This window comes from Helobdella robusta (assembly GCF_000326865.2).
Source record: "Helobdella robusta unplaced genomic scaffold HELROscaffold_9, whole genome shotgun sequence".
In the NCBI taxonomy this organism is placed as follows: domain Eukaryota; kingdom Metazoa; phylum Annelida; class Clitellata; order Rhynchobdellida; family Glossiphoniidae; genus Helobdella; species Helobdella robusta.
This window is the reverse complement of record NW_008705512.1, coordinates 3,704,856-3,730,347: the sequence shown is the minus strand read 5'-3', so window position 1 is coordinate 3,730,347 and position 25,492 is coordinate 3,704,856. Positions and strand designations below refer to the sequence as shown.

Here is a 25,492-nt window from a genome sequence, read left to right as displayed (position 1 = left end):
ACATAATGCAAAATACCAAACGAAAGAATATAAGCGGTAGTTACTGTTGAAAAAGAGGCGCGGTTGTAGCAGTAGCAGTAATAATACAACTACTGACAATATCGATGCAATCAAAATGGACAATTGGACATCGCGATAAAAAAAATTTCAGCGACTACATCAGCGACTACATCAGCGACTACATCAGCTACTACATCAGCTACTACATCAGCTACTACATCAGCTACTACATCAGCTACTACATCAGCTACTACATCAGCTACTACATCAGCTACTACATCAGCTACTACATCAGCTACTACATCAGCTACTATATCAGCTACTACATCAGCTACTATATCAGCTACTACATCAGCTACTACATCAGCTACAACATAAGCTACTACATCAACTTCAACATCAACTACAACACCAATTACAACATTAAAAACAACAAAAAAACATCAATGACTTCCATATCAGCCACTATAACAACAATGTGAAGAACAAATTACCCGAAACATCATTATCAACTACAACAACAATAGCAGTAGCACCACCACCACAGCCAACAACAACAACACAAACCAAACGAACAACACAAGCAATAGACGCCAGCGATGATCACTTAACGATACTGTAAAAAACTCTCGTCTAAAACATCAACAACTACATTACATGCAGTAATAACGATTGCTTAAATCACATTGATAAAATCGCTATGGCATTAACCTAAAAAAAACATCAACAATAAACATAAACATTACCACAGACAACATCAACACATACAAATAAATACAAACTACACCAACGCATACAAATTAACACAGACCACACCAACGCATACAACACACCAACACAACAACCCATACAACAACACTATAAACAACAACATCAACAACAATAATGATAATAATGATACCAATAACAATTAATTCATCATATAAAAATAAACGAAATATGCAACAAAAATTACAAAAAAAAAACAAAATGAAAAAAAAACAATAAAAATAACTTCACACATTGTGATTTCACAGCTCAGCTATCTCATTATCGCCCTGTTATGCTTTAATAAGCCGCATTGTTCTGTGTGTTTATATGTATGTATGTATGTATGTATGTATGCATGTATGTATGTATGCATGTATGTATGTATGTATGTATGTATGTATGTATGTATGTATGTATGTATGTATGTATGTATGTATGTATGTATGTATGTATGTATGTATGTATGTATGTATGCATGTATGTATGTATCTATGTATGTATGCATGCATGTATTATTATTATTATTATTATTATCATTAAAATTTATGAAGCGCTTATTAAAAATAATAGTGTTAATTTTTCAAAAGCGCTATCCTATAATTAACAGAAATAGCTGAAAAAGTAGATAAAATAAACCACAAATAAATCAGTTCACAGTTATTGATTAAATAAATGAGTCTTCAAATTCTTCTTAAAGTTTTCAATTCCTGAATCGCACGCCCTCAACGACCGTGGCAAACCATTCCATACAACCGCCCCCGACACTGCAATATTTCTTGCTCCTATCTGCAAACGAAAAACAGGCACAACCATCAAATTATCATCATCAGATCTTAGACTTGTGCCAATACGCAAATTTGATCTCTTCTTATTGAACTTGCATGTCAAATATTCTGGCGTAAATCCATTTAAAACCTTGTACATTACCATACAGATTTTATATATTATCCTTTTATTGACAGTTAGCCAATGTAGGTTCCTCAAAATTGGCGTAACGCGATCAAATTTAGCACCACCTGCAACAATTTTAGCAGCTCTATTCTGGATGGACTGAAGCATCACAATCGATCTGTTCGGTAAACCATAAAACAAGCTATTGCAATAGTCCAAACGTGAATGGACGAACGCGTGCATTAATGACTGTAATGTTGATTTGTTCAATGATTTTTTAACTCGATTCAATCTTTGCAGTTGAAATGAACATGTCTTCACAATTGTTTTTATATGATCATTCATAGTTAGTTTGGTGTCAAAAATACACCCCAAATTTGTAGCCCTATGGCAAAACTGAACATTTTCATTTTGTATTAAAACTGAATTAATACCAACCCTTGATAACTGCTGCGAGGTGCCTATAGAAAGAAACTGGGACTTGCACTGATTTAACTTCAGATAATTACACGACATCCAAACATCCAATTTATTCAAACATTCGGTAAGCTTGTTAATTTCAAAATGGAAGGTATCAGGTTTACTACTTAAAATTATCTAAATGTCATCTGCGAAAGCATGGTATTTAAAACCAAATGACTCGATAACTCCATAAAGATCAGCTGTATATAATGTAATATAATGTATGTATGTATGTATGTTAAAACCAAAACATGATGAGTGACACTGAACCGTCAAACATCAAGTAACAAATGGATTAACACTTTGATTATGTATGTATGTATGTATGTATGTATGTATGTATGTATGTATGTATGTATGTATGTATGTATGTATGTATGTATGTATGTATGTATGTATGATGTATGTATGTATGTATGTATGTATGTATGTATGTATGTATGTATGTATGTATGCATGCATGCATGTATGTATATGTATGTATGTGCATTGCTATATATTGTTCAAGAACACAATTATCGTCCATATCCTTTCATACTGCAGTTTGTTAGTGCAAGTATAAATGCTTTGTGAAAGGTTTTTTTGTTGTTACATCCGTTTTTTAGATGCACGTACATGTTTATGTTTATGTTTATGTGTGTATGTGTGTATGTACGCTTGTGTGTGAATGTGTGTGTGATTTGTGCGTGTGTGTGTGTAGTGTGTGTGCGTGCGTGTGTGTGTATGTGTGAACGTACAAAAGTACGTATGGGTGTAATTATGGATTTAAATTTAGCATGTTATTTATCCAGGCAATGTTTTTATAAATATTGTTCTTTCGTGCATTTTTCTTTCATTCACTTTGCAAACAATGTTCATGCTTGCATTGTTCGTCAATGTTTGTTTGTTCAAATACGTGTTTGCTTCTGCGGAATGCAAACTCTTTTTTTTTAATTTTCACACAAACTTGCAAACGAGTTGTCACATGAAAAATTCAAGAGAGATCTGTTTCAGTCGTCACTTTATAATTGCGCTAACGTGCAAATGCTTCACTCAATTGTAACACTGCGAAAGAAGATGAACAATTGTTGGTAGTGTGGATGAACGAAATTAACGAACGAATACGTGAGTCTAGTGGCTGTGAACTTGAATGAATACAAAATGAATGAATGAATAAATGAATGAGTGAATGAATGAGCGAATAAATGAATGACTATTAATTACTGAAAGAAGTGTTATTAAAGCCAAACATTTCAGTTGCAAGTAAGTGAGCAAACAAAGAAGTACATCAATGATGATCGTTGTTCATCGTTCATACATGTTCTCCATGTTCCCCTTTAATGTTTTTTATACACGTTAAATAACAAGCTGTTTGTTTCTTATGTGTGTTTCTGCAAACAAATACAACAGTCACTTGCAAACACACACAAACACACATACATGTTTACATATACACACACAAACACACACACACTAACAAACACACCCACACACTACCACACATTTTACATTCAGCAAACAGAAATGTTTCTCCGAAATTTTTATAAAATTCGGTAACTATGCAAATATACTTTAAAATGCATGCAGTTTTATCTATGTATCTATATCTATCCATGTACAATACATATTTGTATCTATATCTATCCATGTACAATGTATGTTTGTATCTATATCTATCCATATACAATATATGTTTGTATCAAAACTTTTCACAAATTTCTACATACGCACAATTTTAAAAATCATCAGCCCACAATATACAATAAATGTATGTACGTTTTCATGTTCAGTATGTACTGTAGCTACATATGTATCTATTTCAAAGTATTTATTCAAAGTATTTTTAAAGTATCTATGAATTTATAGAAATATATAGAAATATATAAATATATATGTATGTATATACTTGGGTAAGGTAACATTATCTGCTTCAATATCGTCATCATCTTCATCATCATCATCATCATCATCATCATCACCACCATCATCATCATCATCAAACGCTTTGTTAGCGGTTTCAATTTTTGAGTGTCATTACTGCTAGCTGCCATTAAATAGACTTTTTAATGACTATTATATGTATTTATATACATATATATATAAATATGTATATATACCTATATATATATATACACAAATATATAATGTTTGAACTGTATGTGTGTGTATTTGTGTGCATATGTGCGTGTTTGCATGTCTGTCTGTCAGTGTTTCGCCGTCATCTTGTCATCGGTGTGTGTTTATGACTGTGTGTTTGTGTGTGTTTGTGTGTATATCTTACCGTTATTAGGTTTATTTTAGTAAAAAAAACGTGATGTAAGTTATTTCCAGTAAGTTGTTGCGGGGTTTTGGCAGTCGTACGTTGTAAGACGCCACAGGCTGGCTGGCTGGTGCATTATCCATGTTCTAAGTGGACTATATTTCAAGTTCTATATTTCATTAGTTGTGAATTACTCATTAGGAATTCTTTCCCTCTAAGATGATTTTTTGTCATTTTTTGATGTGAAATTAGAGTTGTATAGCCTGCCTCTCTCTCCTTCACACTCAAGTTTTTGAATTTCGGTTTATGATTTAAAAAACAACATTGATATACTTGTGTAACTGAAATACTAAAATTTTTACGCTACTCATCTCTGGATTTTAAATTATTTTTTAATCAAATGGATATTTTTTTTTGTAAAAAAAATAATTAAAATATTTTATAGTAACACAGCAACGGACATTTATCATTGAAAATTTCATCTTCTGAAAAGTTAATTCGACGAAGATTAACGAAAAAAAAGTTTCCTCAACAATCTCCGACTCGTAGACAGAACCGCGTAAATATTTTAACTTATCATTCAATAATTATTTAACTTTCTAAAAAAAACTTATACTAAATGAAAACAGCAAAACAAAAAAACAAACAAAACAAACAAAAAATGATAAAAAACAACAAAAAATGATAAAAAAACAAACAAAAATGATAAAAAAACAAACAAAAAATAGTAAAAAACAAACAAAAAATAAAAAAAATGAATGAAATTGAAAGGCAGAAAGTAATACGAGGAGATAAACAGAGATGCATTATTTTAGTAAGCTTTAAATTTTTCTATACCTCCATTAGCGCTTTAAACGTAGAAACATTCAAAATCATTATTTCTCCTTTTTCCACTTTTCACTCCCTCAATTCCCCACTTTTTTTTTCTCTCTCTCTCTCTCTCTCTCTCTCTCTCTCTCTCTCTCTGTCTTTCTTTCTTTTCAACGCACTCACCGACTTCAATCGTTATCTCACTCTGCTGGTTGACTCACCTAGCTTCCTTTGGTTGCCTCACTCTCAAATCTCTTCTTCCAATTCTTCCTTTTTTCTAAATTTTTAAAAATTTTACTGCGATGTTTTTGCGACATCATTGAAGAATATTTTGAATATTTTTATAGATGTATTTTATAGATGGTTTCGCTACTTTGTATATGTACATCATGTTTTTGTTTGGTATAATGTGCATCGTTTGGCTATTGCATTTTTCAAACGATGATGTTTACATGCTAATATTTTTCATTGTCTATCTCCCATTGTTACTCATTGTTCTCCTCCAATTAGACGATAGACGAGTATTCTTTTCTCATAGGCTGTATAGTTCTTCATATGTTTATTTAATTTTATTTTTTTTTTATTATTCTTTGAAAATCAGGATCTGACAGACGCAGAAACTGTAACAACATGCAAGGCAGTAGAACAAAATTAAACAAATAAGTGAGAAAATAAATACAAAAAGTGAGGAAGAAAAATGATAAAACATGAAAAATGAAATATGTTAGAATAAAACAAATAATAATAATAAGAAAAATAAAAGAAAAGTAATTGACGATGGAATATAAAATTAAATAACGGCAAATTGATGACTTATTGTATTAAATATTTTAATTATTCTTTAAAATGGACAATTTGCATTGAATTATATCTATATTATATATTACAATTGGTACTTTATTGTGTTGAGCAAAGATATTGCATCGGAAAAAATGTTATATTGTTTGTAGTGTATTTTTACTACCGTTGCATTGAAAGAAAGGTATTGTATCGAAAATGTTTGTCGCGATGAAGGGGTATTTTTATTTTTTGATGATGTTGCTCGTATTGTCTGCGTAACTGGATTATAGAAGCTACTCATCTGCTATAATGTCAGTCTGTCGTTTTGTTCTCTACAATTTTAAGAGTATGTATGTGTGTGGGTAGGTAGGTAGGTAGGTAGGTAGGAATCTTTATGTTTGCTGTTCGTCTCGTTTCTTTGTTGAATATGCATGTTTGTTTGTTTGTGTTTGTTTGTTTATATTTTGGTTGTACGTATGTTTGTCTACTTATCTGTGCGTTTGTCTAGCTGTTAGTTTTTTGGTTTTTTCCAATAGGTTTCTTGCATATTTTAAAATTTTGTGTTGAAATTTTGTTTTGTATATTTTCTTTCCAAAAATTATTCAACAAACATTTGCAGAATGCTGTTCTTGTTTTGTTGCAGATGTTGTTGCAGATGTTGTTGCTGTTGTAATTTTTCTCATTCGCACGCGTCGTTATGAGAGCCGATGAGCAAAAGTTTGAAAAAAGAAAAAAAAACATCTAAAATAAGGTAAGAATTAAGATTAACGCTTGTCATCAGCCTGTGTTTGAAACTAATCCGACAATAAAATTAAGATATGTGGGCATATTTTTTTAACAAAAAACCAAAATCTCAAAACATTTCAGAAAAAAACCAAAAATTAAAAAACATACAAACCAACCAACCAAACAAACAACAAAACAACCAAACAAACAGCCAAACAAACTAACAAGCAGCAGACTCAAGTTGAATGAACGAACGAACGAACGAACGAACGAATGAATGAATGAATAACGGATGAACGAATTAATGAATCTTCATGACGTCATTTTCATTTCATTCCAATGCCTGGAAAACTTCAATAAAAAAAACTTTTGCGGCTAATTAACGCAGACGTGTGAAAAATGAACCAATGATAATAATAATAATAATAATAACAATAATATAATTATTATTTGTAGTAGTATTAATAATTATAAAAAATAATAATGTAGTAATTGCTGTACGTGAAATAATTATCCCATTTTTTGCTGTTGTAACTGTTATTATTCCACGGTAACCCTATTTTTATTGTTGTTTGTCATTAATTTAAATTAAATGGTTGTTTGTATGTCAGAATTTATTGCAGTTTAGTTAATAACAATTTATTGGAAAGTTGGAAAGAAAGATGTTTATCGGTTTATACACACAAACTGACACACACACACACACACTAACACTAACACACACACGAACAAAAACATACACTCATATTTACACGTGCATTCATTCAGATTTGTGTCTGTGTACAAATACACACTCACACACACACAAAGTGACACACAGACACAAACTTACACACACACAAAGTGACACACACACACACACACAAACTGACACACACACACACACACAAACTTACACACACACAAACTGACACACAAACTGACACACACACACAGAGACACACACACATTTGTACACGCATCCATATTTGTGCGTGTGTACATACGTATAAACATGCGTGAACGTCCGCAAAAACATCGGTAAATATTCATGTTTGCGTATGGTTTTTTCTTCACGTCACAGTCATCATTGGTACATCGTCATCACCATCGACATCAACATCATCATCAACATCATCATCATCATCATCATCATCAACTCATCATCTTCGTCGTTTTGATTAAATTCACACGTGTAGAAGATAAAAACGCTACTTCAAAATACATATAATACCCATATATATATATATATATATATATATATATATATATATATATATATATATATATATATATATATACATATACATATATATATATATATACATATAGATATGCATATTATATATATATAATGCTGTATATTTATACACACATATGTATAGTATATAAATATAATAAATTATATTATATATATATATATCTATATATCAGCACATGTGTGTTTTGCAGTCATTAGATAAATGGATCGACTAACTTACAAGAGTTAATTAGGCACGTAGAATGCTCTTCTAGTCGCAATGATGTCATCGTCCTCCTCATCTTCATCACCATCATCATCGTAATCGCCGTCATCGTCATTATTATCATAATCGTCGTCGTCATCATCATCACTAATGTTATATTCATCGTCGTCATCATCGTCATCATCATCTTCGAAATAATCATCTTCCTTTTATCAACTGCAGAAACATCGTTCAAGGCTCAGCATCATTAGCATCCATCATTCCTTTATCACCATAATCTCCATAGTCCTGTCACCAACGTCATCATCATACTCTTCCTCTTCCTCTTTTTTCTCATCTTCCTCTTCTTCCTCATCTTCCTCTCCATCGTCATCTTCATCATCATCTTCATCATCCTCATCATCTTTTTCATCACTGTCGTCGCCGTGGTCCCCGTCAACACAATCGTCATCACCATCGTAGTCACTGCGTTGCATGTATTGTATTGTCCTCATCATCATCGTCGTCATCGTCATCGTCATGCTATCATATTCTATTGTAAATATTATAAGTGTTGTTGTTGTCACCGTTGTTTTTTGTCGTCGTCATCATCATCGTCGTCGTCGTCATCATCATCATCATCATCATTACCATCATCATTGTCATCATCGTCGTCGTCATCATCATCGTCATCGTCGTCATCATCAGCATCATTTGTTTCATTGCTATTTTTACATTATGATAATAATTTACTATTATTATTATTATCATCATCATTTGTTTTATTATTTTTTTTATTATTTATTAGTATTATTATTATTAATTATTATTATTTTTTAAAATCTATTTTTATTACTACTGCTGAAATATTTTTTTTCATAAATGCCATAGTTTGCTCATTAATCATGGGCGCCAATAACACCACCATCAACATTTTTTTCCATCGCTACCATCATCATCATCATCATCATTGTCATCATCATCAGTGTCATCATCATCAGTGTCATCATCAACGTCAGCCTCATCAGCCACAGCTTCATCAGCGTCAGCATCCTTCGCGCCAGCCTCATCATTGTCATCGTCATTTACATTCCACTTTATAATCACCACTATCCGTTATGTTGTAATCTTCATAAACGTATCATCAACAAAGCATCAACCACAACAGCCGCCACAACCACAACGACAGCAACCACACCGACAACAGCAACTACAATACCTACACATACAGACATTCATAACAGGAAGAACCATCTCAGAATTTTTTCAAACAATTTTCAAAAGCAATAGGGGGTTGATCATTAACATGCTCAAGCGTACACGCCTATGTATGTATGTATGCCTGCGTGTGTGCGTGTTTATGGGTATATAAGTGTATGTAAGTGTGTGTGTATGTGTGTTTGAACATTTAAGTATGTATAATTTGTATGTATGAGAAAACCAAACCAAGTTTCAACAAAAGTTTCATAATTAGCAAGACTTACGGAGAAGCCTAAAACCCGCCGAATAAAAATGACGTCTACTTGCTGTTGCACTCACACATACACGCACACATTCACACAATCACGCACACATTAACACATTTACGCACACATCCACACAGACACATTTATACACACATATTTATACTCACACAATGATTAAAAAACAACCCGTAAAATGATCAGCACCATCAAATCCATGCAAAAGACACCAAAGAACCAAAACGACAGACAACCGGAAATGATTTTTTTAACAAACAAAGCATCACAAACAAATCAACATTGAAAAGTATTTATCAAAAAGTTAAAATCCAAACAAACGAACACAAACGAACAAACAAACAAATGAAACAAACGAACACAAACAAATGAAACAAACAAACAAACAAACAATCAAACAACGGATCAAAAAAACAATACAAAATATTCAAAACTTCTCGACAAGTACACTAAAGTAGATTGTAGAACAAAGGCATTCATTCGTTGAAATGTCGCAAAGTGAACATAGGCAGTACCGAACATGAAAGAAAACATCGAGATCATTTTGCATGGACCAATGTTAACTGCTTTTTGTGATTTTTCAGTGTATGTGTGTAAATATGTGCGTGTGTATGTGTGTTGCGCGCGTGTGTGTGTGTGTGGTGTGCGTGTGTGTGTGTATATGTGTGTGTAGGCTGTTTATTTATGTATGCTTATTCATACACTGTTAAAAAATAAAAACATTTGTTCAATCGTACTGCTAGCCGTTTTGTATTTCAAATTTTAACATCCGCTTTTCCAAGTACAATTATGCTGAATGATTCAGAGACACTGTGTATATGTATGTGTGTGTGTGTGTGTGTCTGTGCGTGAGTGCGTGTGTTTGTATTTGTCTGTGTGTGTTGTGTGTGTGTGTGTGCATTCGCGTATAACTGTCTACTATCTGAAGACAAGGGACTTAAGTTTTCTTTGAAAATTTAACTTTTTAAACAATGAAAGTTTCAGTCTTGTAGACTTTTGAATGCAAACAAACGAACGAACTTTTATTTTTTAATGCTTTTTGCTCTACGCTTGGATGCACATTATTCATGAACGGAGGAGAAACATGAGAGGACAAGCACTCGTTTAGACCAATTTTCAAAACGTTGCTCGTTAAATTGTTGTGGATGCAAAAATATAAACCTGTAACAGAAGTAGAATTCTAAGTGAAAATAGAAGTACAAATCTAACCTATTATTATTATCATCATCATCGCTGTTATAATCACCCCGCTTATAGTCATTAATCTATCTAGGTGCGAAGGAACGGCCACAAACAATGTTTAAGTACACTTGCACGCACACACACACATACACATGTACACACACGCAAATATACGCACACTAACATAATCAAAAACACATACACGCACACAGGTTACTACACACAGACAAACATTCTGGTACACACACATATGCAAACACCTACCTGCCTGCATACTTACATACATTTGTGTAAGTACACGCGCACACACACACACACACTCACACACACACATACTCACACACACACATGTACATGCACAAACTCTAATAAGGCACTTTCACAACGGAAGTATCCAATCCACGTACACTTGAACTCTCTCTCCACAAGAATATCATCAACATCATCATATTACTATCATCATTATTATATAATCACCATCATCTTTCTCCTCTTCTTTCTCCTCCTCATCATCTTGACCATATTGTCATCATCATCATCATCATTATTTCTGACAACTTTCGTATTATTAATACTATCACCATATTATTATTTAATGTTATCATTGCAGTTTATCTATAGTTGTATCATACATCATCATTACATTATTACATTGTTACATTAACTATCACATCATCATTAAGTCATTAAGAATGCGATGCGTTATGTGTCTTTCCATACTTATATACTAATAAACTTATTAATTACTTCTAAATACTTCTCAACAATACATCAACCAAATCGACTCTCACATTAAATATATTGACTGACATCAATTACATTACTTACATTACAATTGAGATCATTTAGTATCCCATTACATCACATTACAGTTTGGAAACGTTAATAAATGTTTGGTAACATTACGCAATGTTGTTATTTACCGTTTAACTACTACTACTATTACTAACTACTACTACTACTACTACTACTACTACTACTACTACTTTTACCACTACTAATAGTAATGCTAATAATAGCAGCGTCATCAATAACACCATGATAGCAATCATCAATATCGTCTAGTCTAGGGCAGCAGCAGCAGCAGCAGCAGTAGTAGTAGTAGTAGTAGTAGTAGTAGTAGTAGTAGTAGTAGTAGTAGTAGTAGTAGTAGTAGTAGTTGTTGTTGTTGTTGCTGCTGCTGTTGTGGACAAAGTAGCAGTAATAGTAGTAGTCGTAGTAAAGGTAGTGGTAGTAGTTGTAGTAGTAGTAGTAGTGGTAGTTGTTGTTGCTGCTGCTGTTGTGGACGAAGTAGTAGTCGTAGTAAAGGTAGTGGTAGTAGTAGTAGTAGTAGTAGTAGTAGTAGTAGTAGAAGTAGTGGTAGTAGTAGTAGTAATTGTTGTTTTAAACGAAGCTAGATCGACACAAAATAGCAATCGCTGCCACTACAACAACTACTTACTGACCAGCAATAAGAAACGATCAACAACTTGTAATAGCCGAAACAAAAATGATCATACATTCATGCATGCATACAAGCAAACATACAAATATACCTACCCACTTTGACATACACACAAACACACCCACAAACACACACAAACACACATACACACACACAAAAGGTTTGTCATATGTTTATCTTACTTCAACTCGGCCGGCATAAACAGCAACCAACATCGCCGATGTATTAATGCCTATTCTCTCGAGTTATAGCTTCCACTTGTTTATCGTTCCACGTGTATGTGTTTGTATGTATGTGTGTTTGTATGTATGTATATATGTATGTTAAGGTGAGTCGAAATGTAAAAAATATTAAGTTGGAGATCCTGTACATGTCTAAAAAGTTGCTTTTTGATGTACTCGTTTGAAAAAACCTCACTTTTTATTTTATGGACAGTGTCTACAGGTCCCAACTCTGACTAGAAAGACTACATAAATACCCAATGTTAGTGTAATGTATTGCAATGTATTACAAATTAAAAAGAATGTAAACTGTAACGAATCAATGTTAAACAGCACCAATACAAAGTTGTTTAACCTAACTGTTAATAAAATCTTTCTTGCTGTCTATTTTTGGTATCTCTAATTTGGATTTCTTACTCTGTAACACCATGCCATGACGGGACTTTCTCCTATAAACTTTACAGCTGGCAGCGCTCACGTCTTTAATTGCCTGTGAATGACATGGAACATCGGGCTGTAGTATTGAATGTGTGTTAGTAAGTTGATCATTTGAAAGGTGTGATAGCATCGGAGGAGACGTAACATTACTCTGGTCTCAGTCAATCATGTTAATGAACGATGTCGCAGCCAGATTTAATGTTATATCCTTCTTATCAAAGACGCGAACTATTAGTCTGCTTCTCTCTTGCTCTTATTATTTGTTCTACTGAAAAACGACGAATTTCCATATCACTATCACTAACTGCAGCTAAGAGAATGTTTTCAGCATGCGCAAAGTAGCAGTTATTTTTGAGAACAGGACGAACCACAGCCTGATCTAAGGCATCAAATTCCCGAAACAACTGAACCAAGTAAAAGAAGTTGGTAGCACCATTTCGGCAAGGAGAATTTGATTTAATTTTGAACCAAGAGGGTCCGTAAAAGTTCAAAATGAAATGCGTTACTCTTCTGAGAGGTTCAGATGCCACTTCTCTAGACATGTAGAGACGCAAAATCCTGTTGGCTTTCGTCAACCATCGAGCTGTACTGCTAGACATGCTTTCAAAAACTACAGTTGGTCTGTGCTAAGATCCTTCTTGACAGCTTCATCACAATCAGTCAACTTACCAGTAATTGGCAAATAATTAACGACAGGCAATTCATTTGGATCATATTCTAGAGCTGAGCTAATTGTACCTGTCGATGTGGAAGGTCCTGTAGTTCGAGCAAAATCCACGCCTGCCAAAAACCTTCTAAATGGCAGCTCGTTACAGTGTGGAAGGCATACCAACCACTGTAATGGTCTACCTAAGTTCTCCTCCAGTTAAATGAAGTGATTTATCTACAGTTTAGACTATAGCCTACTGTAGTATACATCTATATTAGCCTACTTGAATTTTACTATAGATCTATTATTGCAAAAAAAAAAATAAAATTACAAAATAATATATTAGATATTTTGCTTGTTTCTAAAAAATCCAGCACATGGTTTGTTGTTAATGTTGGTGACGTCACATGCAAATAACGTTATAAAATTTACTCCATTTCTTTTTTAGCACTTGTAGTTAGGTGCTAAGCCATTTTAGTCAATGATTTATAGTTGGTACGTATTTAGATTGTACCAAGGAAATGGTTAAAATACGCCAAATAAGGTAAGACTTTAATCAAAAGTTGGGACCCTTAAACGTTTCATAAAAAATCTTTAATTATTATTTTCATACTGTACTGATGCCAAGACAACTTTTTGTTCATGTACAGGAAAGATAAAAAAATTCGACCCACCCTAATGTATGTATGTATGTATGTTTATATGTATGTTTATATGTATGTTTATATGTATGTATGTATGTGTGTTTGTATGTATGTATGTATGTATGTTTATATGTATGTATGTATGTATGTATGTATGTATGTATGTATGTATGTATGTATGTATGTATGTATGTATGTATGTATGTATGTATGTATGTATGTATGTATGTATGTATGTATGTATGTATGTATGTATGCAAACGTCATTTATTTTCTATTTCACATATTTCCTTTGCTGAATTGTTTGAATAAATTAAAATACTATTGAAAATTCAATTACTAATTTTTCTCATTAACAAATTTTTCTCATTTCTCAATTTAACTCAAAAAAATTAACTAAGATAAAAATAATTTTAAAGGAAACTGTTTCTATTTCAATTCAACTCAAAAAAAATAACTAAGATAAACATAATTATCAAGGGAATTACTACTGCGAGTTTGACAGTTTCAACGCCACGTGTTCTTCGAAGGATGAAGTCATCGTGATGACAAGGGCACTCTACGGCAGGATGGCCAGGGGCACGTGTGTTCACACCGATTTCGGATACGTTGGTTGCTTCAAAGATGTTCTTTTTCTTATGGAAAGAAGGTTAGTTGTGTTTGTTTGTTTGTCTGTTTGTCTGTCTGTTTATTTGTTTGTATGTTTGGGGAATAAGGAGTGTTTTTACGCTGTTTTTATTGTTTTATAATTAATTTGGCTTTTTTTTTAAATAATATTTCTCAGTGTAATTTCGTGAATTTTCTTCAGTTTACAAAACACGAGTATGCTTGGTTGCATTTAAGTTTTATTTATATGGATTTCACGGATTTGCACACATGTAAGTAAGTGGAGAGTTGTTTCATTAGGAAACAAAAGAAACTGTTCGCTCCTATCGTGAGTGGCATAAAAATTGATAACAATTCTCTGGCTACGAAGTTTTTATTGCGACTTTTTTTATATCAATCAATCAATCAATCGATCAATCAATCAACTTCGATATATACCTGCTCATTCATCCATCATTTATTCACTCATTCATCCATCCGTCCGTCTATTCATTCATTCGTTTATTCATTCATTCATTCACTCACTCAGATGTTCAGGACGCAGACAGTGCATAGTGGGAGTGCCGGATCGTGAGATGTCCTCCTTGAAACCATGCAACCAGGATCTCAAGTTGTACCTGGAAGCAGGATACAGGTGCATGAAAGGTAGGTGAATTATTGAATTGCTCGACGAAATTGTGGTTTATTCATTCGAGTGAATTTTAATAGTTAATTGAATTGATGAATTGATTAAAAAGTGAATTGGAATGAAGTATGTGATTGAATAACTTTCCCTTCTACAGTCCATCAAGCAACAAAAAAATGTGACTCTCAAACAAGTTTGAACAAGTTGTCGCACTATCAACAACAACAGCAACAACAACAGCAACAGCACCATTACAACAAACAACTAAACAACGATAACGACAACAATTACATCAACTCAAACAACAACGATGACAGCAACAAAATGAAAAACAACAAAATATCTCTCCTGCCTAATGAGATTCAAGTCACAAACACCGCAGGATATCTGCCAAGCATCTTGACCGCCGAAAGCGGATGTGGATCTCACGAACATCCATGGATCATCAGGGCACTTCCGGGTCAAAAGGTCAGACTAAAGTTGATTGACTTCAGCATGAAGGGCACTGAGAACGGAGGAGAAGGAGGAGGAGGAAGTGATCAGAAGATGTACCTTACTAACTGCTCAGTCAGTCGTTACATCCTGATTGTCGTTGTTGTTGTTGTCGTTGTTGTTGTGTTGTTCTTGATTACCACTACTTTGTTGTTTTTGTTGTTTTTTGATGTCATCATCGTTTCAATTTGTTTTTGCTGTTGTAGCCTTCATTATCAACACCATCAGCATCATCATCAACATCATCACCATCATCATCATCAACATCGTCATTAACACCATTTTCATTATCGACATCATCAACATCAACAACAACATCATCAACAACAACATCATCACCTTCAAAATCATCATCAAAATCATCATCATCATCAACAACAATATCATCACCATCATCACCATCACCATCAACATCATCAAAACAACATCATCAAGATCAACATCATCGACAACAACATCATCACCATCAACAACAACATCATTACCATCAACAACGACATCATCAACAACAACATCATCCTTAGTTTGTTGTCAGCTTGGATATCATTGTCTTCCGTGTACGCCAACATTTTCTCTTCGACATCTTCAACGTTCTTATTGCTATTAGCGTAAATATTGCAGCGTACCATGTTTCTGTTGCTACTGACGTCATTATCGTCGTCATCGTTACCATCATTAGCGTTTTTTAGCGTTATCACTATCCTCATCATCTCCATCTTCATTATCTCACATCATCTGCTTTGCTTGTCATCATCGTCTTTATCATTTTTTGCACTTTGCTATCTTCGTCGTCGTCATCACTACTGACTGCATCATCATCTTTGATAGCATCATCATCTTCATCTTTGATAGCATCATCATCATCATCATTCATCCTCATCATCATCATCATTCTCATCATCATCATCATCCTCCTCCTCCTCACCATCATTATTTTTCAACATCGTCACATCTTTTTTTAATGCAAGCGTTTATAACGGCCAGCACCTTCTTTATCATTGTCATCATTATTAGTTTTAATGATAATAATATCTCTCCCACCATCATCGTCATCACTGTCTAGAAGATCTTCCTCATCATCGTCATCGTCGTCATCGCCAGCTTCTTAGCCTAACTTAAAAAATCTTCATTATCGTCTTTGTCAACAACGTCAACAAAGCCAACTTCGTCGTCATCATTATCTCGACATCGTTATCTTCTCGCCAACGTCATCATAATTGCCGTCATCATCATCACCACCACCACTCCCACATCGTCATCATCGTCATCATCACCACCACCACATCGTCGTCATCATCACATCATCATCATCATGACCTCAGGTGTGTGCCATCGTTAGGGATGCCCTCATGCAAACGGGCACATCCCTCTGCCGCAACTACTCCAGGAACAGTCACGTGTACACTTCGCTGAGTCACGTGATCAAGTTGAGGATCATCATCGGTAGAGAAAATGACGTCACTCCGCAATTCGTATTCATTTACGAAGGTAGACAAGAGGAATGTTTTTAAATGGCAGACGTGGACGGTATCAATTGCAACTCAGTGATACACAACATTTATTTAGCGTTAGACGAGTTTAGTTCATCAGTAGAAGGCACAAAATTACAATTAGGATCAACAACTGTCCTTAAGAAGGAGCAGGACAGCCTAATAAACTGTTATTGATTGAAATCAGGTGTTCGGTTATTATTTTTCTTTGTTTGTCTGTGGCTCTGGTTATACGATTTTGCTCTATCGTATTGACGCTCAGGTTGCTGATGGTATTGGCCTGTAATGGAAACGTGTATCAATGCAGTGTGGGGATGGTTCGAAAGCGAGAGGTATAAATATCTTGCGGGCGTTGAGTTGAGACCGGCTTCAGGCGCGAGCTGAGTAGAAAAATGTTAGCAATATATAAATATGATGCACATAGGAGCCATGGAATTGTAGATAATAGATGATGCTACTGCCAGATAATCGTCTGCTCAAGTGTATGATGCGATGTCGCGCTCGAGTGCTCGCCTCTCTGTGGCCAGCGTTGTATTAGCCTACTCATTCTCCCTTTGTTTTATTTGTTCTTCTTCTTGTTTCGTTCTACATATGATACTGCTTGCTCATGAGAGATGTACGTGCACGTGTGCATGGGCGTGTTAGTTTTGTATGTTTGGCGGAAATTTTGTTTATGTGTTTGTTTGTGAAATTTCAGTTTAGAGATTGTTCAGAATTGCTTGTACCTTTAATGAATAAGAATATTCAATCATAGAGAAACATTTAGAACGTATTCTTTGTAAGATTGCAGAAAAGCATGTAAGTGAATAAAAAAATAAATAATTTGAATTTACATTTTTCAAAAATAATCGTAAACCAGTATCAAAATTAAACAAAGGCTTTTAGTGAAAAACCTTGATTCAACAGAGATCTGAGTGTTAACAAATAATTTATACACATTCATTCATTCACACAGACGTTTAAAACACAACTTTATCCCAAATAAATATCCTTAATAAATGTTTTAAATGATAAAACAAAACAAAAAACTCGTTAGCCTATGGATGCCCTGACTACCCAAGTCCGCCAAATGGTTGGGTGCACCGTGTGGACGGCGGGAATGTGACGTACATTGGTTGTAAGGATGCTCCACACAAACACATCTGGACTGTCCAGTGCGCGGCTGACCTGTCCTGGCATGGTGAAGTTGGATCCTGTGTGGAAGGTTGGTTTATTGGTTGGTTGGTTTATCGGTTGGTTGGTTGGTTGGTTGACTGGTTGGATGGCTGGCTGATTGCTGGTTAGTTAGTTTAGTAATAAATCGACTGATTAACTGTTTGATTGCTTGATAAGTTGATTGCTTGATTTGGTTTCAATCGATTGAATTTTTAAAGAAACAGCAAAGGATTAGTTGTTTATCGAATGATCGAATTTAGATGAGATGAGAAATAAAATTAAGCAAACATGCGTGAATCAAAAACATTTATACTTGCCTAAAATTTCTTCCAGATTCTTTCACATCGATGCGATTGGGTCCGATCAACCTCGCCAAAAGTAACAAATTTTTTAAAACATTTAAAATAGATTTCAATTAATTATAATTTATTAAAAAATTAAAAACTAATTGTATTAAAATATTTTATACTTTTTTAAAACTTAATGAAACACAACTCAACTATAGTATTGTTAATAATTTAATCATGACCCAGGTATAACCATGGTGATGATTCCAGTTGTGGCTGGTCTGGTTGGCCTGTGCATACTCATCATCGGACTTGTCCTTGTGAGGAGGTAGGCAGGGTCAAATATTATAATTAAATAAGAGTTAAATATTATAATTAGATAAGAGCTGAATAGTATATTTAAGGTTGGGTTTAAAGGAAAATATGAAATATGATTAGGACAGGATTAAAAGAGGGTACTCAGGGTTTACCTCCAAGCCCTCATATGAAAGACATTTTTTGACTTTTCAACGACAATGTTCGTCAAAAACGATGATTTTAAAATTTAAATAAAACTTCAAAATCGTTTATTTCAATTTTTAAAAAAATTAAATAGAAATTTCATTAATAACGCATCTTTGTGGAATTGTAGCTATCTAATTTTCATAGTCCTTAGAATACATTTTTGTTAGTTTTTTGCAACTAATTGATAGATATCAGAATGATTTAATTAAATTGAAATAAGTAATCAGCATAAATAATTAAATTGAAATAAGTAACTACGAAATCACTGCAAACAATCATCGCAGGTACTTCAGACGAGTGACGAACGAGCCCATCTACTGCTCGGCCGATCAACCACTTCCTTCGCAAGCCACCGAACGACAACTGCAACAGCAAAAACAATACATCATCAAATCTTCGACACGTGACTCAGATTATGATTCAGCTTCTGGCTACTATCATGACGTCACAAACGTTACAATGACAACCGCCTCAGACGAACGATTTTTACCGCCACCTGTTGATTTATTGGATAAAAATAAACCACCAGTATTGTCGGACTATCGCGTGAATATGTATAAAACGGGGCAGATAAAACAGATGTACGAAACTACGCTGCCATTGGATCAGCAAATTGGGTCACATCAACAAATTGGGTCTCATCAACCAATCGGATCACACCTTCAAATTGGGGCACAGCCACAATGGCAACCAATTATCGGACAAAACCTTAAAAACCCCATCATGAATATTTGAGTGCTGCACAAATAACATAAACTTTTTCTCATTTAAAAAAAAAATAAAACAACTAACTTCATCTTTTTAAATTGTAACGATATATTTTGTGGTTTGTTTGTTTCTGCTTCTACTATTATTCGAAATAAATTAATGTTATAAAACCAACACAATTAAAAACTCAACTCGTACCACCACATACATATGGAACATTCTATTTCAAATATGATGAATATCAACTACCCATTCCAATGTTTCAACCTTATGTACATATAGAACTGTGTTTTCATAAACTTTGCAAACAGTTAATTTTTGCTTGTTTTGAAGTTTAACATTTATTATGATTAACTAGTAAGTTTTCATTTTTTATCATTAATTTATACACAAATATATTCAACTCATGTAAATCGGGCTGAGATATGCACTAAATTCACATTCCAAATTGTTAATAAAACGTTTCGTTTCGAATTGCTGGCACTTTAACTAAAAAAAATAAAAGCCTAATAAAGTTAAAAATTAAATTGAAAACAACAATGAAGAATTCTAACAACCGCTCAACCCAAGCGGCTGTTTATTTCGATGTTATTTGTATGAAATTTGTATCAAACTCCGTACTGTGTGACAAATAGCACACCAAGAATTATCGATTTCATTTTTTCGTCTCGAATCGTAACACGATCATATTTTGGACGTTTGATTATTTTTATTTTAAACTTTGCGACGCTAATGCTTTGTTTTGAAGTACTGACGCCAAGAACAATTAATAACAAAAAATTATTCATTAGTGTTGAAATAAAAGTCGAATTTTGGAAAAAAATCGAATGGAATAAATAAAAAAACGAAAATGAAGTGTTTCTTCAGCTACCCTAAAAATCATAATATAATATAATAATAATAATAATATAAAAAAGACAAAACAACAATAACAACGTTAGTCAGATGAAAATTATATTAACAGATTAATGCCGGAAAAGCAGTCAGAAAATTGAAGGAAAGGGTAAGGTTGAAATAGAGTTTTAATAAGTTTGAGTCGGGCGCCATAATGTTGGCGCGAGGACTTGTGAAATCATTATTCATTCATATATTTATTTAAACCCAACAATCAGCGAACCTACCAATCAATAAACACCCAACCAATCACAAGCCAACCAATCAATCAACCAATCACTAGCCAACCAATCAATGAACCTACCAATCAATAAACATACAATCACTAGCCAACCAATCAATGAACATCTAACGAATTACTAGCCAACCAATCACCGAAAAACTCAACCACAAAAACAGCCATTTATAGCGTCGAAATTTTCCAGACACTTATGATAACATGAAATAGGCGAGAGTTTAAAAATTTTATATAATTGTATAATACCATATGACCATCAAAGTGTGAAACTATGCAACGTATGTAAACGTCGATGATGATGATGATATCATTATGACGCCACCATCATTGGGATAATAACAAATAATCAGTAAAACGAAAAAAACATCATGCATATATACACAAACAAGATAGCAATAAATAAAACCAAATTTAATGACCAACAACTGCTTGAGCAATGCCATAGTGCGGAATTGTTAATCTTTCGGATCTATAATTTAACTCATTGAAGTTATAACCCAAGTGATATTTGTCCCTTTTTAAGCTATTTCTAAAGCCATGAATATCAAACATATTGTTCCATGTATCATACGCAAATCGTTTATCATGAGTTTGTGTGGTCTGTGTGTGTGTGTGTGGAGCGTGTTTGCGAGTAAGTGGCAATTTTGACGACTTGGATTTTGCACCAAACTGGCGAAATTTATAATCAGGCATATAGATCGATCTTAGTTAGAAATTTTAGAATTAATTCTGTTGAATAATTTAAATTTGTTTGATATTTATTCATTTATCTGTTTGTAAGGGTTAAAAAATATTTTTGTAAGGGTACCGAAGCAGCAAATTTGTGTAGAACTCTTTATGATCTTTTCGGGATGTAAAATAACTAATTTCGACCGGAATAACGCAAATGGACCGTGTTGCTTTCTTTTTTCTAATTTATTTTGTATCTAGTACGTTATTCTGCAAAGAAAGCTTTTAAAACAAGCGAGATTGAATTTATAAAAGGTCAAAATTGGAAACGATCCGATTCGGCATAAATTGATATCCAACAATCCTGGGCACCTCAGTCCAATTTTTGGTAAAATGTACCTATCCAAAAATTGGATTCATTGATGCCCCACGGAGAACTATTAACGATTATTATTATTCATCATATAACGAACATTCAATCTATAAACGAATGTATAGGATATCAGAAAAAGAGATAACTGAGTTTAAAATAAGCATCGTCGATTAAATGATTAAATACATATCTTCGAAGATAACCCTACGTGCATGCTTTCCAACAATCCGACCCACCCAACCCATATAGATGTTAGTAATATTCAAAATTGTGTTTTCGTCCAGAAAAATTTCATCCAGTGTCGAATTCCGCGGTTAAAAATCATGACAAAACAGTGAAACTATATACGCTATTTTGAGTAAGCAGTTTATATTGGAAGTTAAACAACAAAATTGGTATATATATATATATATATATATATATATATATATATATATATATATATATATATATATATATATATATATATGATACATGCATATATGCACAGAAACGCAAGCAGTAACATTTACGCTTCGATACAACGTGTCTATGTTATGATATGAAATGTTGTTTTTTAAAACTGTGAAATTGTAATAAAAAATTGGGTTTCAGGTTGTGAAACGTGTAAAAAACGTATGTTAAGTAACTAATGAATAAACATATCGGCGTGCAATTAATGTGATGTGTTGGGTGCCTCATACACACAAACACACACACAAACACACAGAAAAAACATTTGATGTAACTTTACGAGGTGTTTTTAGAAAAAAAAATGAATGAAAATATTAATAAATAAATAAATAAATTTATTAATTAATCAATACATTAATATTTCAAATAAATTTTAAAAATAACCCATAAGTGTAAAAAAATAAGTAATGAAATAGTATGAAAAAAAAAACTATACAAATACGATCAAAGAATATCTGAGCGTGTAACATGAATATCATTTTACCGAACCATCAGGAACACAAACACACAAACGCACACATACACCCACAAATACACACAGACAGATGTACGTATGTACACTAAACTCGTGTAAGAATGTACAGTACATTGTACAATACATAAATATGTTTCAATACATTAGGAGTTAGGAAGTTTATCACAAAGTTTAAATTAAATTAACGCTTTGTAGTTAACTATATGTATATACAATAAACAAAAAATAAATAAACAAATAATAAAAATGAAACCGAATGTAAAATAATTAAGAGAAATAAATGAATTAATAAGAATAAATAAATAAAAGTAAAATGAAATTTGCCAAAAAAAAAAAAAACAAAACAGCCATTGGATAAAACCAAATCAGAAATCAATTCTTTGTACGACGTATGAGAAACCTGATACAATACAAAACAGTGTCAATGTATCAACAATGTCATCAACATCACCATCACCACCACCATCATCATTAAACAACAACATAATTATCATAATTTACCCTTAGTACTCACCATAATCACTATCTCTACACTCACCATAATCACTATCTCTGCACTCACCATAACCACTATCTCTATGACGACATCGTCATTGAAATCATTTTAATCAACAGATATGATACAGAAGAGCACCGGTTTCTGAAAAAAAAATAATAATAAAGACAAAAAAATATAAAAATAATAATGATAACAAACAGTAATAATAACAATAATAAATACAAATAATAATAATCTCTAAACCTCTTCCCGTGCCAAATGACAAATTTTTAAATTTTGCGAAAAATCAAACAGAAATCGAGACAAAAAATTAATTAAGTCCATACATTTTTGTACAAACATTAAAAAACTTTTCATATATATTTGTCTAAAAAACTATCCAAAAGTATATATATATATATACACACACACACACACGCACGCACGCACGCACAAACACACACACACATAAGTATATATACATAAACAATGCTACAAAAAAACACGAACAACTTATATGGAATGAATGATCTTTTACAAGGACATTTATAATAAGAGACATCTGAGTTTTAGCACATTCTTCCAGTAGTAAATTACTACTAAATGAATAAATACTACTCCATCATTAGTATTTAAAAGCTAATTACTGAACAACAAATTAAACAATCAAATGCTTCACCATGAGTAATTGTTGATGAAAAATTTAACAACGCTAAACGTCATAAACTAACACTGTTTTTAAACTGGCTACTACATCTTGCCTAGTAACCCTTAAAATGGGAGTAGCTAGCTCAGTAACTATTACTGATTCCTTGTTGAAGCAATCAACTACTGCTACTACTGATTACTAATTATATAGACAGTAGAAAACTTACTGTCATTTTGGCTTCGCTAACGCTTTATAAATGTCTACCGCCGTGTGTATGGCGGGCTGAAAATATATGAACAAAATCATGTAATTTCTTTCAAATTGACTACGTTAAAATGTGCGTTATGTGCTATGTATGTAGTTATGTGCGTAAGGTAATATAATATTCATACCTACACACACATACACGCGAACACACACACACGCACACATATATATTTTGTTAAAATATAATAAATAAATAATAAATAAAATAAATAATAAATAAATTGTATGTTAGGTACTAATATTCAAACTCGTGCACGAATATTATTGTTTTGCAATACAATTTCTAGGGGTAAGCGCATACATAAGTTAAGAAGTAAGTTATAATTATTTTATAATTAAATTATTAAATATATAATCAAATAATTATTATAAAGTGATAACTCAAGCAAATTCTGCTTCTGCAACCTACGAATATTATTACAAAACTTAAAATAATAATAATAATAATAATAACAACAGAGTAACAAAAATAGTAATTAGTTTTATGAGTCACCAGGACAATGTGCTGTTCGTTATTATCGTTAACATTCAACATACGAGCTAAATAAAATAAGATATATATATATATATATATATATATATATATATATATATATATATATATATATATATATATATGTACTAATAATTATATATATGTACTAATAATATATATATATATATATATATATATATATGTTGGTAATAGACCATAATTTTTACAATATTCTATAAATTCTACCAAATGTTTGGCGTTAATATGTTTGTAGTTCGTTTTTATTTGACAAGTCTTGAACTACCTTCTTTTTAACTTCTAATTCTCGAGAGAGATGGAGCAGTCGCTGCTCGCGATCTTGTTCGATTGTTAGATTACGTCGGTTGATCACAGAACTTCGAGTAAATGTTACGAACTACAAACATATTATCGCCAAACATTCGATAGAATTTATAGAATATTGTATATATATATATATATGTTGGTAATAGACCATAATTTTTACAATATTAC

At 32.8% G+C, this 25,492-nt stretch overlaps 3 protein-coding genes across 3 annotated transcripts; 2 read left to right on the top strand and 1 right to left on the bottom strand.

Moving 5' to 3' along the window:
• Positions 1 to 12,765: 12,765 nt before the first annotated feature.
• On the bottom strand, positions 12,766 to 13,447 carry HELRODRAFT_166293 (hypothetical protein; the record flags this gene model as incomplete). Its single annotated transcript, XM_009033254.1, has 2 exons — positions 12,766 to 12,924; positions 13,154 to 13,447. 2 exons carry the CDS (start codon positions 13,445 to 13,447, stop codon positions 12,766 to 12,768), a joined length of 453 nt encoding a protein of 150 aa, XP_009031502.1.
• Positions 13,448 to 14,686: 1,239 nt separating this feature from the next.
• On the top strand, positions 14,687 to 17,375 carry HELRODRAFT_166292 (hypothetical protein; the record flags this gene model as incomplete). The annotated part of the gene is made up of 4 exons (XM_009033253.1): positions 14,687 to 14,790; positions 15,292 to 15,392; positions 15,530 to 15,939; positions 17,187 to 17,375. The coding sequence occupies 4 exons, from the start codon at positions 14,687 to 14,689 to the stop codon at positions 17,373 to 17,375; spliced, it is 804 nt and encodes a 267-aa protein (XP_009031501.1).
• Positions 17,376 to 17,846: 471 nt separating this feature from the next.
• Positions 17,847 to 20,035, top strand: HELRODRAFT_166291 (hypothetical protein; the record flags this gene model as incomplete). Its single annotated transcript, XM_009033252.1, has 4 exons — positions 17,847 to 17,970; positions 18,391 to 18,471; positions 19,043 to 19,124; positions 19,585 to 20,035. The coding sequence occupies 4 exons, from the start codon at positions 17,847 to 17,849 to the stop codon at positions 20,033 to 20,035; spliced, it is 738 nt and encodes a 245-aa protein (XP_009031500.1).
• Between the last annotated feature and the right edge of the window lie 5,457 nt (positions 20,036 to 25,492).